This window comes from Charadrius vociferus, unplaced genomic scaffold (genome assembly GCF_000708025.1).
Source record: "Charadrius vociferus isolate BGI_N301 unplaced genomic scaffold, ASM70802v2 scaffold178, whole genome shotgun sequence".
Lineage (NCBI taxonomy): Eukaryota > Metazoa > Chordata > Aves > Charadriiformes > Charadriidae > Charadrius > Charadrius vociferus.
This window is the reverse complement of record NW_009649717.1, coordinates 3,646,944-3,661,808: the sequence shown is the minus strand read 5'-3', so window position 1 is coordinate 3,661,808 and position 14,865 is coordinate 3,646,944. Positions and strand designations below refer to the sequence as shown.

The 14,865-nt window shown below is 41.0% G+C and overlaps 1 protein-coding gene across 1 annotated transcript; it reads right to left on the bottom strand.

Moving 5' to 3' along the window:
- Positions 1–648: 648 nt before the first annotated feature.
- Positions 649–13,665, bottom strand: SPARCL1 (SPARC-like 1 (hevin)). The gene is made up of 10 exons (XM_009890749.1): positions 13,612–13,665; positions 12,195–12,248; positions 8,267–9,436; positions 7,903–7,972; positions 7,135–7,253; positions 6,346–6,466; positions 5,412–5,548; positions 3,146–3,294; positions 2,067–2,215; positions 649–677 (listed from the first exon to the last, which is right to left on the bottom strand). Exons 1-10 carry the CDS (start codon positions 13,663–13,665, stop codon positions 649–651), a joined length of 2,052 nt encoding a protein of 683 aa, XP_009889051.1.
- Positions 13,666–14,865: the final 1,200 nt, after the last annotated feature.

Here is a 14,865-nt window from a genome sequence, read left to right as displayed (position 1 = left end):
TGTGTGGCATTGGTACTATTTCTGTTGTGTTTCAAGAGGTAAGGGAAGAAGTATCAGAAAAGAGCTAATTTTTTTCATGTATTTTGAATTGTGGTTTAAGGACTGCTATATATGATCTACACTCTAGTTTCTTCTCCTCCCTTAAATCTGAAATGAAATTTTCATTGAACCATTGCCTTGATACCTTGTCTTTGACAAAGTTCTCACAAAACCCATATATCTAGGCAGATTTTTATTTTATTTGAGGCTTCTATGCAGAATGTTAAACTGACAATACAGTAAATAAAGGAAACGAGTCCTATTTCAAGGTAATTTTCTTCAGTGTATGGTAAAATCCACATCCTATAATTCTACCGAAGTGTTTTGTGAACAACAGTCATCAGGTTAGTACTATTTATTGGTTCAGAGAGATCATGGATACATGTGGGGGAAAACACTGGTTATTTAGCTCTGAACCACTTAGAATAGTTACATTTTTCTGCTGTTAATAAATGTAGAACTTTTTTGCACTTGTGTTATTTGATAAGAATGCAGTGAACCTTATGCCACCTTTGTCTTGAGAACTATGAAACTGTTAATTACAGAAATAAACAGGATTCACATATTTCACCAGTTTTAGTGCAGCACTGGGACTCTGTTCAGCCAGGCTCAGAACAGGAGATTTTCATTTATGTCTTCTGCAAAAAAGAAGAACATATTATTAACATTTGATGACAAAGAGACATTTTTATGCTGTATCACTATCAAGAAAGTGATACACTAAATTTTCAGAGGGCTCACGTATCCCTACAAGAAACCAAGCATGGTTGCTGCTATCATATTCAGGAGCCATTCATTTAGACTCTTCCTGATATAGGTGCTTTCTTGTTTCCAGTGTTAGGTCTTCTTGATCTGTTTGTGAGCCAAGAATCCCTTACAGCCCCCTCTTCACAAATAACTGACCCTTCAACCCCTCTTTGGATGAACAATCATTAGCAGCAGTACAACTCCTCAAAGCTTACTTCCATGTGTGGTTTGTGACTGGTAAATGGTCATCAGAACAGCCGGAAAAATTCTGGGAAGAGTAAAGGGTCTGCATGTCTGACCTCTGACCAGAATCAGCACCCACTTAAAATTAGGGAGTTGCTAGTAGGATTTTGAACATGCTTCTTCAGTCCATTTGTTTAGCCAAATTCCTCCTGTCACTTAACTGTTTCAGCATTAATCTGTGCAACTGCTACCATTGCTTAATGACTGGCAGTATTGTTCAGCTGTCACTCGGGGCTAGATCAGAAGAAGGTAGATTGCAAAAGAATGCCTTAGGTTTAATGTAGTCATGTAAATCTCAAATTGCTATCATGATGGCTTCTTTTCAGCAGCTGCCTAATTCTCGAGACATCACCAGCACAGTAGTACCTAGCTTTTCACTGTCCTAGAGAAGTCTTGATGTGGATTGAGCTGAACAAAACATATACCTAGCCCATTTAGGAGTCAGAAACTGTCTCTGCCTCTGCCTAAGCCTCCTGATGCATGCAGTCTGGTGGGCACTATCTGAGCCTGTGTTTCATCTGACAGATTAGGTAAAATAGACTGTTTGGCCTACAGCTACAGCATGAATACAGCATGTATGTAATAATCTAGAGGTCAGCATAGTTATTTGATCAGTGAGAGATCTCAGTTGTTTTTCCTACTTGGCTTGAGATCTTTAAATGTATTTTCAATCAATATACTTTGACCGCTGATTTAAAAGTACAAGCTCTCTTTGCCTTTCCTTTGGCACAGAATAAAATAGAGTGTTTCTTGAGAGACGGAGATGCAGAACATATAGGTTCAGACACCACATAGGAATGATTAGATATTTAGTACAAACTACCTCCTAATTTTTTCCTCATGGAAAAGATTACTTTTTCCTATCTCTATAAAACAATTCTGAACCTTGCACCTTTTGCGGTCTTGTCATTACTATTCCATTTGCCTCCATGCACAGTAGCCATGAGCTGCTGGCTACAATTTCTTTCCTGTACATTGTGGTCTGAGAATGTGCCTAGTCTTGATAGGAATATTTTGCCCTGTTCTTTTATGTTTACCTTCCTTAATCCCAAAGCAGTGGCACCATTCCTTAAAAGCAATGAGTTTATCTTGGTCTCCATCGCACTCTTGGAAGAAACGGGTTATGCAGTGTTCCATGGGAACAAGGGAAGCTCTCAAAGGCGCGATTTCTGAGTGTGTTAATAATCTGAAAGAAAGAGCAGGTATGTAGAGCTGTAGTTCATTAATAAATTATCAGGATCATCAAAGATGATAAAAGCTGCTAGAAGATGACAACAGTGGCTTTGACGGAGATGCCCTAGTGGATTCTGTTGTGGTGCTTCTGTAGTGAATCTGTCCCAGGTCATTATGATGATGTGTAAAAAATGTTTTTACTGCTATTTGTTTGCTAACATTTTTTTTTCTAGAACAAGTATTACTGTGACTTTTTCACAACTCGTCAGTTGTGGAATTTTCCCATTGATCTTCAGGAGATCAAGCTTGCAAAGGTGCTTGTCTATGTTCTAAGACAATACGCGTGATCAGCATGAGGCATTGAGGGCCTGCGGCCTTGAAACATGGATCCCACCACCCAGTGTCATGACCAAAAGCCTGAACTTTTAGTCATGTTCTCAGATGTGAGCGGCTTCCTCTGTGACACAGGTGCTGTCTTAACATATCTGGTCCTTAAACTGAGAGAATTCTGTAGTATTAATTGAAAACTATGGGTATCTCACTAGCGAATTATTGCTTACAGGCCTCTGCCCTTTGTACTTGGCCTATTGCTCTTAGCTTCAGTAATAACAGGTTCTTATGAGCCTTGTTTTCTTCCAGGATCAGGGCATTAGTAGCTATTAAGACACCGTAGAGCATAATGTGTAATACATGGTGATTATCTAAGGCAAGAGACTAGCAAGTTCTGACCGAAGACATGGCTCCAGCAAAACAATGAGAGAAGTTCTGTGTTAGAGATTAATACTTCCTTAGAAAGAGGAAGATACTGCCTTCTGTCAGCTGAGGGACTGGTCCTGTAAGTAGAGAATCCTTCGACTGGTTTAGAAAAGCAAAACAACCTGAGCTTAAACAGCAAATTGGAACTGAACCCACAAACGTGGTTTTTTGTTTTTTTTTTTTTTACCTGTCAACAGGGTGCTGATCAAGCTGATGAAACTGCCAGTGCACAGGATACACATACATGTGATAATTTTTCTCAAAGTCATGCAGGAGCAGCTCAACTGCATGGTCACCAGCCACAAGGCGCTTGTCATTCTGGTAGATTTTCTTGACCTGAACACAACAGAGAAATTGATTTTTTTTTGTTTGTTTGTTTAGGGATGAAGATCTGTCCAGAAGAGAACTATCCAGCAAGGAGGTGGTTTGGAGAAATGAAACTTGATAAAATACCACTGGGGAAATGCGGTTTAGTGTTTGTGACCATACACGGTATGAAAAGCTTGCTTCAAGTAGTCCAGATGATTTTTGTTGCTGTCTGTGTCAACTTTGGTAGTAACTAGAAAGGAAGTGAAATTCCTGTGGCCTAATCATCAGACTCAGCTAAGCAGGCAGTAGTCTCAGGTTGGTAGGAGATGAAACCAGTTTTATCACATTTGTTGACCTTCTGTCCTGAGGCAAGCAACTCAGCTTTTGGTGTGAAATAATCCATCTCAGAAATCAGCTAATTCATACCATTTAGTTTTAGATGTTCTGGGTAGGTCAATGTCCCACTTGGTAACTGTGTGAGTAGTCTTTGGTGTTGCTCAAGCATATTTTGTATAAACCTGCTGTGACCTACTGCATGCAACTCCTACTTCAGAGTTAGAGCAGCCCAAGACTTGGTTTAACTTTAACTAGTTTCTTACAGTTATGGCTTTTTAGAGCGGGGGATGGGGAAGGTCAGCTGACCCAAACTAGCCAAATGGGTATTCCATACCATGTGAACCATGCCCAGTATAGAGTCAGGGGAGCTGGCTGGGGTGGGGGGGCAGGAATCGCTGCTTGGGAGCAGGCTGGGGACTTCCTGGGTTCAGTAGGTGTGAGGTGGTACATTAATTGTGTTTTGTGCATTCCTCTAACAGTGTTACTGTTGTTGTTTTCCTCTTTTCTGTGCTGTTCTGTTAAACTGCCTTTATCTGAACCCATGAGTTTTGCCTTTTTCTTCCAATTCTCTTCTTGTTACAGCTGGGGGTGTAGGGGGGTGGGTGAAAAGACCATGTAGTTTTTTATTGCTAGCTGGAGCTAAACCATGACAGGCAGTTACGGCATCTATATCTTCAAAACCAAACTACTGTCACCAATTCATTTGGCATAAATCCTTCTCAAAAAAAAAAAGCCCAATGGTAATAGATGCTTACTCCATTTAAAGCCAACATAGTGTGATGCTGCAGGTCTACTGGATGGTAGAAAGCAGATCTTGTCTATTAAAGCTGAGCATCAAACTTGTGTAATTTTATAGCCTTTGAATATCACAGTGTAGATGGACAGTGCATGGGGCTGGATTAAAAAGTGCAAACAATACCCATTACTGGTTAGTCCATTTTCAGGTACTCTTGTATTGATCGTCAAGTACAAGGTGTGTCTCAAGAACAGAAGAGGAGCTACTTTTGGTTGGTCCAAGGCAGTCATCTCCTGCCCCCGTGAGGGTCCCCTAAACTCTACATAGTAATTCTGTCTCGGATCCTGTGTGACTGTGTGACTGCCCAGTCGCTCAGTCTCATGAGGTCCTGAGCAGTTTTCTTCGTGGTGAGTCCAAGTCTGTCCTTCCTTCCTTCGCATACCTGTGCGTTGTCAGCAGACTTTGTCACCTACTTTCCTCTTCCAGGTCACTTAACAAAAGCTGAATGGCACAGGGCCTTTCAACTTGTAGGACTCCACACGTGAGCTCTTGGCTGACTCTTCCCTCTTACTCTCTTTTTACTAGTTATCCGTACCTAGACCTTCCATCTTATGGCTGCTTAGTTTCCTCAAGTCCTTTGGAAAACGGCATTGACTGCATGAATTGAATCATCCATATCTACGTATTAGTTGATCTTTCCAAGAGGTTTGTCACAAAGCACAGAAGTTGTTTCATGTCTTCTCAAGGGAACAATGTTTATCTAGGTGTGCACTAATTCTGACTTTTCTGCCTCTTGTCTGTAGACACTGACTTAAAAGTAATACCCTTGGCTTGCATTTGCTTGGACAGCAGCAACATTCATAGCAGAAATGTGTCTCAGCTTAAATGAGTGCGAGGGGACATGTAAGTGTCTGTTGCAACTTGTGAATCTAGTTGAATCTAAATTGCCTTAACCAGAAAGGGAATGCTCATAGGAAATGGGAGAACTCATAAGATGTGAATCACTTTTTCACATGGCTCGTCCGGCTTTAACAATGTAACTGCATGGTCTTACTTGAAAAGGATTGCTGACCTTACTCCTTTGCTTTTCAGTTAGAAATCCAGAAGTATCCAGATCACGTTCATAATATTGCATAAGGATATTTTTAAGCCAGTCTCGCATCCGGAGGGGGAACTGATCCACTTCATAATCAGTACAGTGAGGGATGTCTGTGCCAAATAGGAAAGCTTTTGTTAACAAGTGGTCTATTAAGTCCCCATTCAAGAATTTCTGAGCCAACTTAGATTTGATTCTCACTAACAAACTTCCAATTAAGCTTAAAATTGTTGGAGCTGTTAATACCTAAAATTGGGAATGCAACTAATGGGTTCAATTATAAATCTACAATTCTTTGGTGCACTTGCTTAAATAGTTGTGCAAGCCACAAGCTTTATATATCTGTGCAGCTTCTGAGCAGAGTTGTGCAGTGAAACTGTTATCAGTCAGTTGCATGAAAGCAGAGTTCTCAACAGCAAAGGCATGTTCTGACTGAGTGTGTGCTTTCCTGTCGGGGTATGCAGCAATTGAAGAGCTTGGAAATCAGTTCTAGCTTTTAGATCCTGACTTCTGCATTTGGCATCTAAGTAGTTTTTGGAGATTGGGGATGGGGGGGTGGGGGGTGTTTGACATTTTCATTTATTAACTGGCTATAAATACTGGTTTTCTGGTCAAGGTATTAAAAAAACATCTTCAGATGCTATAGCAATGGGAACATGTAAGACAGAGCAGGGGGAAGACAGGGTTGACAACAAATTGGTGTAAGCACAGGAGGAATGTCTTTAGGATTCAGATGCTTAATACCCTTAATTATAGAAAAAGCAACTTTTAGACATGTTTAGGGTTTGAAGGCCTTAATTAGCAGAGGGGGAGAGCACAGGAAGTAGATAGATAACTTAGGGCTAGCTGGTAGTTAAGGCCAGTGGCTCTTTATACCTAGGTGAATTCTTCATAGAAAAACAAGCCTTACATTTGCAGGAGCCCATATAGTCTAGGTGCAGCTGGCGTCCCATTTTTGTCCCTTCAAGTTGACATTTGGTGCCAAAGAGTTGACATGTGCCATCATAAGTCTTATTATCTGTACCACAAACCTAGAGGAGGAGTGAAAAACAAACCCACCCCCACCACTGTGGTGAGAAAAATTCTGGTCACTCATATAGGCATTACAATAATAAAGTATCATTAGCATACGGTGTAGCAGTTGTGAATACCGACAAGGGAATACATGTTATCAGAAGTATTGAAAATTGTAGTTGTTATATGCCTACATAAGGATTAGTTGTCTGTACTTAACACACCCAGTTTTGAGACCCTTGAATTTATTTTTGTGTGGTAGTAATATAGTTTATGAGAAGGTAAAGGATTATTATGCTAGACATGTACTCGTATTCAGTATATGCTCTAAAACATCCAATGGATAAATAGAACTTTTAGTGACAAGAAAAAGCTATGATCCTGAGAGACTAAGTGAAGCAAATCACTTTAGGTAATACGTACCAATATGTGTAATATAATAGGTAATATTGAAGTGAAGCAAATCACTTTAGGTAATACATAGCAATATGTGTTCATACTATTCTCAAGCTATAGTCAGTGAGTTTGGGTACCTTATACTTACTGTTAAAATTACTGGAATCACCCAAACCCGCTTGCATGCTTTTTAGGGTAGAATTATTTTAAATAATAGCAGGGGAATGTGTTATATTGTAAACATTTCAGTTGGCTTTCCCCCATGCCATGCACTGAATGAAATACTTACATGCTCATAGTCTTTGGTGGAAGGGCAAGCAGCAGGATCTTGGCAAATACATCTGGGTTTCCCTTGTTTGTCCATGTGACAGACTTTACCTCTTTTGCAGTGGAAGTTCCTACATGGGTCTAGCGGTCATAGCAAGAAAGAGGGACTGTTAGAGGGGATGGGACGAAGCCAAGCATTTGTCAGGTACTACTGACAGTCAAAGCAAAATACGGCCTAATAGTCACCTAGAACTCAAGTGCTTTTTGTAAGTTTGTTAAAATGCAGCTGGATCTTGTATTGAATAAAGCAAGCCAAACTTTAAATGAGGATTTGTGAGAGAATTCTAGCAGTTCCAGGTTTGAATTGGATGGGGAAATAAATTTCTTGGAAAAAGCTACTTCTGTAAGGACTGACATTTACTTCCAGCTTCCTTTGGTGAAACATATTCCATCTGTCCTTGCTGAGCCCAGCACTGGCCCTTGTCCCATTCCTAGTTGAATTCAAGCTACTGTTCTGAAGCTGAATGGTTTCAATGAAAGGTAATTCCATTCCTCTATAACTGACACAAAAATTTGTGCACTCTCTGCAAACGTTTTTCACAAACAAATGAGTGAGAAAGGGTGTATGGAAGGGATTCTCTGGAAACATAACTGCAATGCAGGATTATGTGCAAGCACAGTTCAGTCATGTGAAACTATGTGTTGCCAAAGGCAGGAAAAAAATGCAGACCAGCAGATTCCCCAGCGGCAGAGAGTTAGCAGTTATACGATGGCTTTGCTTGTGGCTTACCCAGGAGAGCCTTCTCACTCCTGTTGCTTGCATTTTCCATCTCACCATAGGCACTGCCTGTAGTCTTAACCTGCACAGTCACAGAGACATAAGCAGAAGTTGTGGTGAATCTTGGGAAGAAAAAAATACTTGCACAAAATTTTTTTCAGGTACAAATACAGAGCTGACTGAGGCACAGTTTGCTGTGCTTGCAGCAGAAAAGATGTTGCTATGCAAAATGCGTGAGAAGCGCATAAAGCCTCTGGTAGTATTAAAGCGTTCTGTTATTTGGGGGGAGGGGGGAGAAGGAGATGGAGACAGAGAAACAGGAGCTCAGTAAGGCCTGAGCACCTAGTATTCCCACTTTAATTTAAAGAGAATTTACCTTATCTTCACTTCCCATTGAATTCATGCTCTGAACAGAGCTACTTGTTTCCAGTTGTTGCTCGCCATCAAAATTAGGTGGCTGACGATTGTAATCATCTTTTTCAGAGTGAATAAGGTCTTTAATCTTGACATCTTGGTAATCCTCAGTCTCTCTACGAACTGCAGTGTCATCTTCGGTGGTACCTTCCCCTTTGTGGTCAGTACTGGTTCTCTCCCGGTCATTACTCTGGATTGTCTCCTCTTCCTCATAGGCTGCTTCTTTCCAGGAATTGCTGAGATCTTCCTCACCATCAACATCACCACTGTCGTGACTATCATCATCAACATTACTGTTCTCCATACCTTGAGTTTTCACCACTGCGTCGTGATCACTTTGATAGTTTACTTGAATATTGTCTTTCCTCTCTTGGCTTTGCTGCTCGTCATCCTGATCTTCATTACGGGTTTTTTGAGAAAGGAGTATTTCTTCTTTATATGGCTTCTTCTGGCTCTTCTCCCTCTCTTCTTCTAGGTCAAATTTCTCACCATGTCTCTTGGTTATCCGGATTGGTTGACCAGAATCTCTCAGGATTTCATCAGATTGCATACTGTTTTCATTTTGCTGCCTTCTGTATTGGTTACCTTGATTTGACTGGTGGCCTTTGGGCTTCATATCTCTGTAATCAGTTTCTTCGCCCCATTCCTCATCCTCTTCTTCCACACCTTCTTCTTCCTCACTTTCACTGTTTGTTTCAGATAGGCCAACTGTATTTTTATTATATTTCCATGTGTTATGCTCATGATAAAGACTGAGTGCATCTGCCGGATTTTCTGCGCTGCCCAGAACATGTCGATTGGCTGTATTGCTGTGTTTCTCATGCCTGCTGGACTGGTAATGCTCAGAGCTGGACTGTTCTCTGCTGCTGCTTCCAGAGTCACCATCCTGGTTATCAGAAGCCAAACCTGGTTTATTGTGCAGCGCAAGGAAATTGATGCTTTTTAGGCTATTTTTCCCTTGGTGCTCGCTACCAGTTCTTCCTTGTTTTCTAGTGATCTGGGGCTCATCCCCATGCTCAGTGCCTGGTACTGATACCTCTGGTTTTAGGTTTTTGTGACTGGGCAGCAAATCACCCTTGTCTACATACCCTGCATTCTTTTCCTTTGGGGCTTCAGGATGGATATCTTCAGTCTTAAACAACAACAACAACAAGAAGAAGTTAAAAATTAACAAGTAGATTACTAAATCTTAGAATTTATTTGAAGTCAATGCAATGTTATTTTTGCTTTGTATTGCAAGGCATGACACTGACTTTATTTTTTTTTCTTTGTAAAGAAGCTCGCCCAGAGCATGAATTCACACCTGATGTCATCTCCGTTTCTCAGCAAAGTTGTTGATCTCTCCCTTCTTTTATTGCCAGAGTTTCTAAGAAGTCTATGCAACTCTGTTTAAGATCTCATAGGAGATAGATGCACATGGGTGTCTTGTGAAATCTTAAACGCTTAATTAGTAATTTAGTGTCATAACTTCAGGCACTTGTGGGCTGCAGTAATTATCAATTACCTCAGAGAAGGGGGATGTGATACTCGTCTTCCTACACAAATAAATGGGAGGCCTGGGAAAAGAGGGGCAGGGGGAGAGAGAGCATCTTTTGCAAGGTGTTGTGGTAGTAATTCCTGAGGAGCGCACTGCGTCTTAACTATTTCATAATCAACATATTAATCTACTTTAAGTCTGATACATTATTGTTTCCTAACTGAATTAATCAGGAACTATTGCATTTGGTGGAAACTACTGCATCATAAGCTCACTAGTAGGAATCATAGGTGTTTGAGTGGCTTTTTTTTTTTTGCATGCTGTCAAGCCAATAGCAAAATTTCAGTGGAAAAGGTTCAAATGCTCAAGGAAAAAGCAGATACTAAAATGACTGTTAGCTCTTGCTGCAGCAATTGCCTTTTTGCTGCTGTTAGCATCACAGCAGCTGCTGGCTGAGTACAGACACTTCCAATAGCAGCAATGTCTAAAGTATTTCTGAACAACACCTATGGATGTTCAGTGTTGCTAACTGCTTACTACAATACAGCACCTAATGCTGATTTTTCTTAAAGCTTTTGGGGGGTTCATTTATGAAAATAAGACCTTTCAAGTGCCCAAGTTGCTGGAATAGCATTTCCTTTAGTGTGGGCAGAGTCATGACTGCTTGGTAACAAACACTCCACTAACCAAATATTAAAAAAATGGTAGGTTTAGAAATATTAATTTGGCTCTTGGCAAATCAGCTATATTATATTTGCTAATGTCAAGGCGGTATCTGAATGTTTTACAAGTTTGTCTTTTGCCTGGTGTACTTGCTGATGCAGGAAGAGTACTAGGCAATATATATTCACTATGTCATTTCCAACTCAAATTTTGCCAGGGAAAGATTGTATATTTGCTCAAATCTAACAGAAATTCAGTGAAAAGTTTTTCCAGATTAAATACACATTTCTTGAAGACCTTATAAAAAGTGATCTACATGTTACGAAGCATCTTAAACTGATATTCAAACATGTGAAAATTAAGTTTCAGGAACAGGGTTTTTTCGCATGTGTTTTTGTGCACTGCTGCGTACGACATATTATATGGCTTCAGGTTTAAGCAAAAAGCAGTCTTCTGTGAAGGGTTTCCAGTTCTACAGAGTTAGAAAATATAAGGCCAAACAGTCATTAAGATTGTCTATTATGGGTGCCTGTATTTGAAGCAGTAGTTTGAGAAAGTTGGGGCTTGTGTCATGACAGGTAGCCTCGTTATGTGCCACAACCTCAATGCAGAGATGTGCTGGATGTGGCTTTTAGCAGCTGCTTTTTGTTATACCTTTGTCCCCAGGATAAAATAAACCTTTAGAACTCGGTTGCTTGTGAAGATGCTTGGGTCTCTTAATATGGTGGCAAATTTCAGTCAATGTAGCTGTAATTAGCTACTGTTAGGGGACAACTGGCCTTTGATAGATGTTGCATATTCACTTGGAACTGATGATTCATCGAGTATTGCAATGTTTTGTTTTGATGCAAGTGTCTTCTATGAGTTGTCTCTGGGGCTGTAGGCTGCAAGCAAGTGTTTATAACATAATTTGTTATGCTGGCTATTTCATTAGGAAAAGGTTGGGTTTGTTACTTTTCATAATGCAGATCACCATCCAGATTGACATGAAATGCATCTGGAAAGCTGCACAGAGTGTGATATAATTCATAATTTAAAAAAAGGTTAGCGTAAGACTTGGGATTTTGCATTTCTTACTACATTCATTGGTTTGGAGCCAAGGTCCATTGTGTCTGAACCACAAATGCTCACCAGAATAGTACAATCAAAAGGAATTTTGATTTGGGTCAACCATGAATACAAAATTGTGAGATCTGTCATTAGCATGTATATATGGCATAGGGCTGCTGAAGTCATCTGTATCATTACCATCAGGGCTGTGTATCTGGCTTGTCAGCCACAGTGTACTTTTCCAAGCTGAGTTGTAGCTAATGCTCTGTATTGTGAATAATAATACATATGCTGGATAAAATTCTTACATGTTTGAAACTGCATATGATCCCCTGGTGTGATAAATTGAGGATTGCATCCTCGTTGTTTACTGGAGCAGCAATAACCACAAGTTCAACTGTCAGTGGAGTTTATTGTCTGTAAGAATACAGGTGTAATGATCATATGTGGGGATTCATTTAAGGTAATTTTTTCAAATAAGTGAAACTTTGGTTGTGAGCTTTAGATTTTGGCCTGTTCTGTTTCTAGCTAAGTAAAATGCGAGGCATGAGATGCTTGGTACTAATTCTTGGTGTGAGGTGGCCTATTTTTTTTTAACCTAAATCAATTTGCCAGTCACTAGATATGTGCTGGTGTGTTTTATATATTTGAGATGAACAATGTAGGTTGCTTCTTAATGTTTAAAGAACAAGAAGAGTACCTTCTCTGGAGTTTTCTGGCCATGGGTTCCGAGTTTGTAGTTTAAGGGATGGGTCTAGAATAGACAAATATATTCAATATCTGCATGTAAATAAAAATCTTGTAAATCTTGTATAGGTCAATGGGATAACATAGAGTATTCACAGAATGGGAATTAAGTGCCCATTAATAAGGACAAGTCATGCCTGACAAATTTGATGGCCTTCTATGAAGGGGTTACAGCAGCAGTGGACAAGGGAAGATCATCTGATGTCATCTACCTGGACTTGTGCAAAGCGTTTGACACTGTCCCGTACAATATCCTGGTCTCTAAATTAAAGAGACATGGATTTGACAAATAGACCACTTGGTGGATAAAGAACTGCTGGGCGGTCGCACTCAAAGAGTTGCGGTCAACGGCTTGATGTCCATGTGGAGATCAGTGACAAGTGGCATTCCTCAGGGGTCGGTACTGGGACCTGTACTGTTCAACATCTTTGTTGGTGACATGGACAGTGGGGTTGAGTGCACCCTCAGCAAGTTTGCCGATAATACCAAGCTCTTTGACAAGGTAGACATGCTGGAGGGGAGGGATGCCATTCAGAGGGACCTGGACAGGCTGGAGAGGTGGGCCCAAGCCAACCTCATGCAGATCAACAAGGCCAAGTGCAAGGTCCTGCATGTGGGTCGGGGCAATCCCAAGCACCAATACAGGCTCGGTGGGGAATGGCTGGAGAGCAGCCCTGAGGAGAAGGACCTGGGTGTGCTGATTGACCAGAAGCTCAGCATGAGTCATCAATGTGCGATCGCAGCCCAGAAGGCCAACCGTATCCTGGGCTGCATCAAAAGAAGTGTGGCCAGTAGGTCAAAGGAGGTGATTCTGCCCCTCTACTCCACTCTTGTGAGACCCCACCTGGAGTACTGCATCCAGCTCTGGAGTCCCCAACATAAGAAGGACATGGACCTGCAGGACCGTGTCCAGAAGAGATCCACAAGGATGATCCGAGGACTGGAGCACCTCTCCTATGAGGAGAGGCTGAGAGAGTTGGGGCTGTTCAGCCTGGAGAAGAGAAGGCTCTGGGGAGATCTTATTGTGGCCTTCCAGTACCTAAAGGGGGCCTACAGGAGAGCTGGGGGAGGACTTTTTACTAGGGCATATAGTGATAGGACAAGGGGGAACGGCTTTAAACTGGAAGAGGGCAGGTTTAGATTAAACATTAGGAATAAATTTTTCACTTTCAGATTGTAAGGCACTGGAACAGGTTGCCCAGAGAGGTTGTTGAGGCCCCATCCCTGGAGGTGTTCAAGGCCAGGCTGGACGTGGCCTTGGGCAACCTGATCTAGTGGGAGGTGTCCCTGTCTATGGCAGGGGGGTGGAACTCGATGATCTTCAAGGTCCTTTCCAACCTAAACCATTCTATGATTCTATGAGGACTTACTGGAATAGCAACAGCTGATCCTAGAAGACAAATGAAGAGAGCTACAGCCTTCATGCTTTTCAGATCTCGTAGAGGACAACAGTTAATGGCACACTGGTAGGGTTTAGAGGTTTCCTTTCTGCAAGCAACATGAAAAGAAATAAAGTTAGGATTTGGGTAGAATGGTCTAGAAATGACTGTTCGAAGCAATGTTGTGGCTGCTACAGGAGATCTGAAGACCCACAAAATTTCTGTGCAATTCCAGTTGTATTTATACTCAGATGTTAGACCATCTCATCTAGAGGACACTTTAGTCTTAATTCTTTTACAGGATACACACCTGTATGCTGTGTTCATCAACTCTAGTGGTGTTACTGAAAGGCAGTTATGAATATACATAGGTTCAGCCCTGTAAATCTTTATCCACTTTTCTGAGATACTACTTTGTGAACAATGTCCCTTTTTATTTAGTTCTGAGACAATGCCTGTTTGTGGCATCTGTACAGCCAAGGTCTCTCCTGGCTGCTCTCCTTTGTGGCTGTAGTAGGAGGAATTAAGTGGTGAAGTTCTGCTCAGCAGGTCTCAAAGCCCAGAAATGCTGTCCAGGCTGCTTGACAGATGGGTGCAGTCCTGCTTTGGAAGCAACAAACCTATCTCTGCTGTGCAGTAGTATGTGAGATGGATGGCTGGAAGAACATGCTATGCATTAGGAATTTTTTCAGTCTATGCTAATATCCTCATGTGGATGAAAGACAGGCAACTCATTTTTCCTCAGATTGTCACCAGCAAATTTTCTCACTTTTGCAGTGCACATGAACTGGAAGTTTCTATGGATGTAGCTGTATCATTGGGAAAAGCAAAACTAAACAAGTCCTATTGTTTCTGTTTCCCCTTCTTTTTTTTTTTTTATTGTATTGCTTTCTTATTCTTTTTAATTTCCTTCTGTTTAATTTCCTTTTTTCTGGGTTCATACAGAATCAGTAGGATTTTCACTCTGCTTCTATTTCTGTTCTCATTCTACTGGCTGTTCTTCCTTGGAAATTGTCTTCTTGGTCTTCACCCCCCCTTGCCCTTTAAAATATTTTCACTTTCCACCTAACACGTGTCCTTTTTCATTGCTTCCCCCTTTCCAAATGAAACAGGTATGACTGTGTCCTTAATTGAAGAACATTGTGTCTTTTGCTGGTTGAACTCCCTGGTGTTATGAAAAAACTGGCAGTGGTTTCAGCCAGTTAAGTAAACTGTATTCAATCATGTGAGGCTCAATGTATGGTT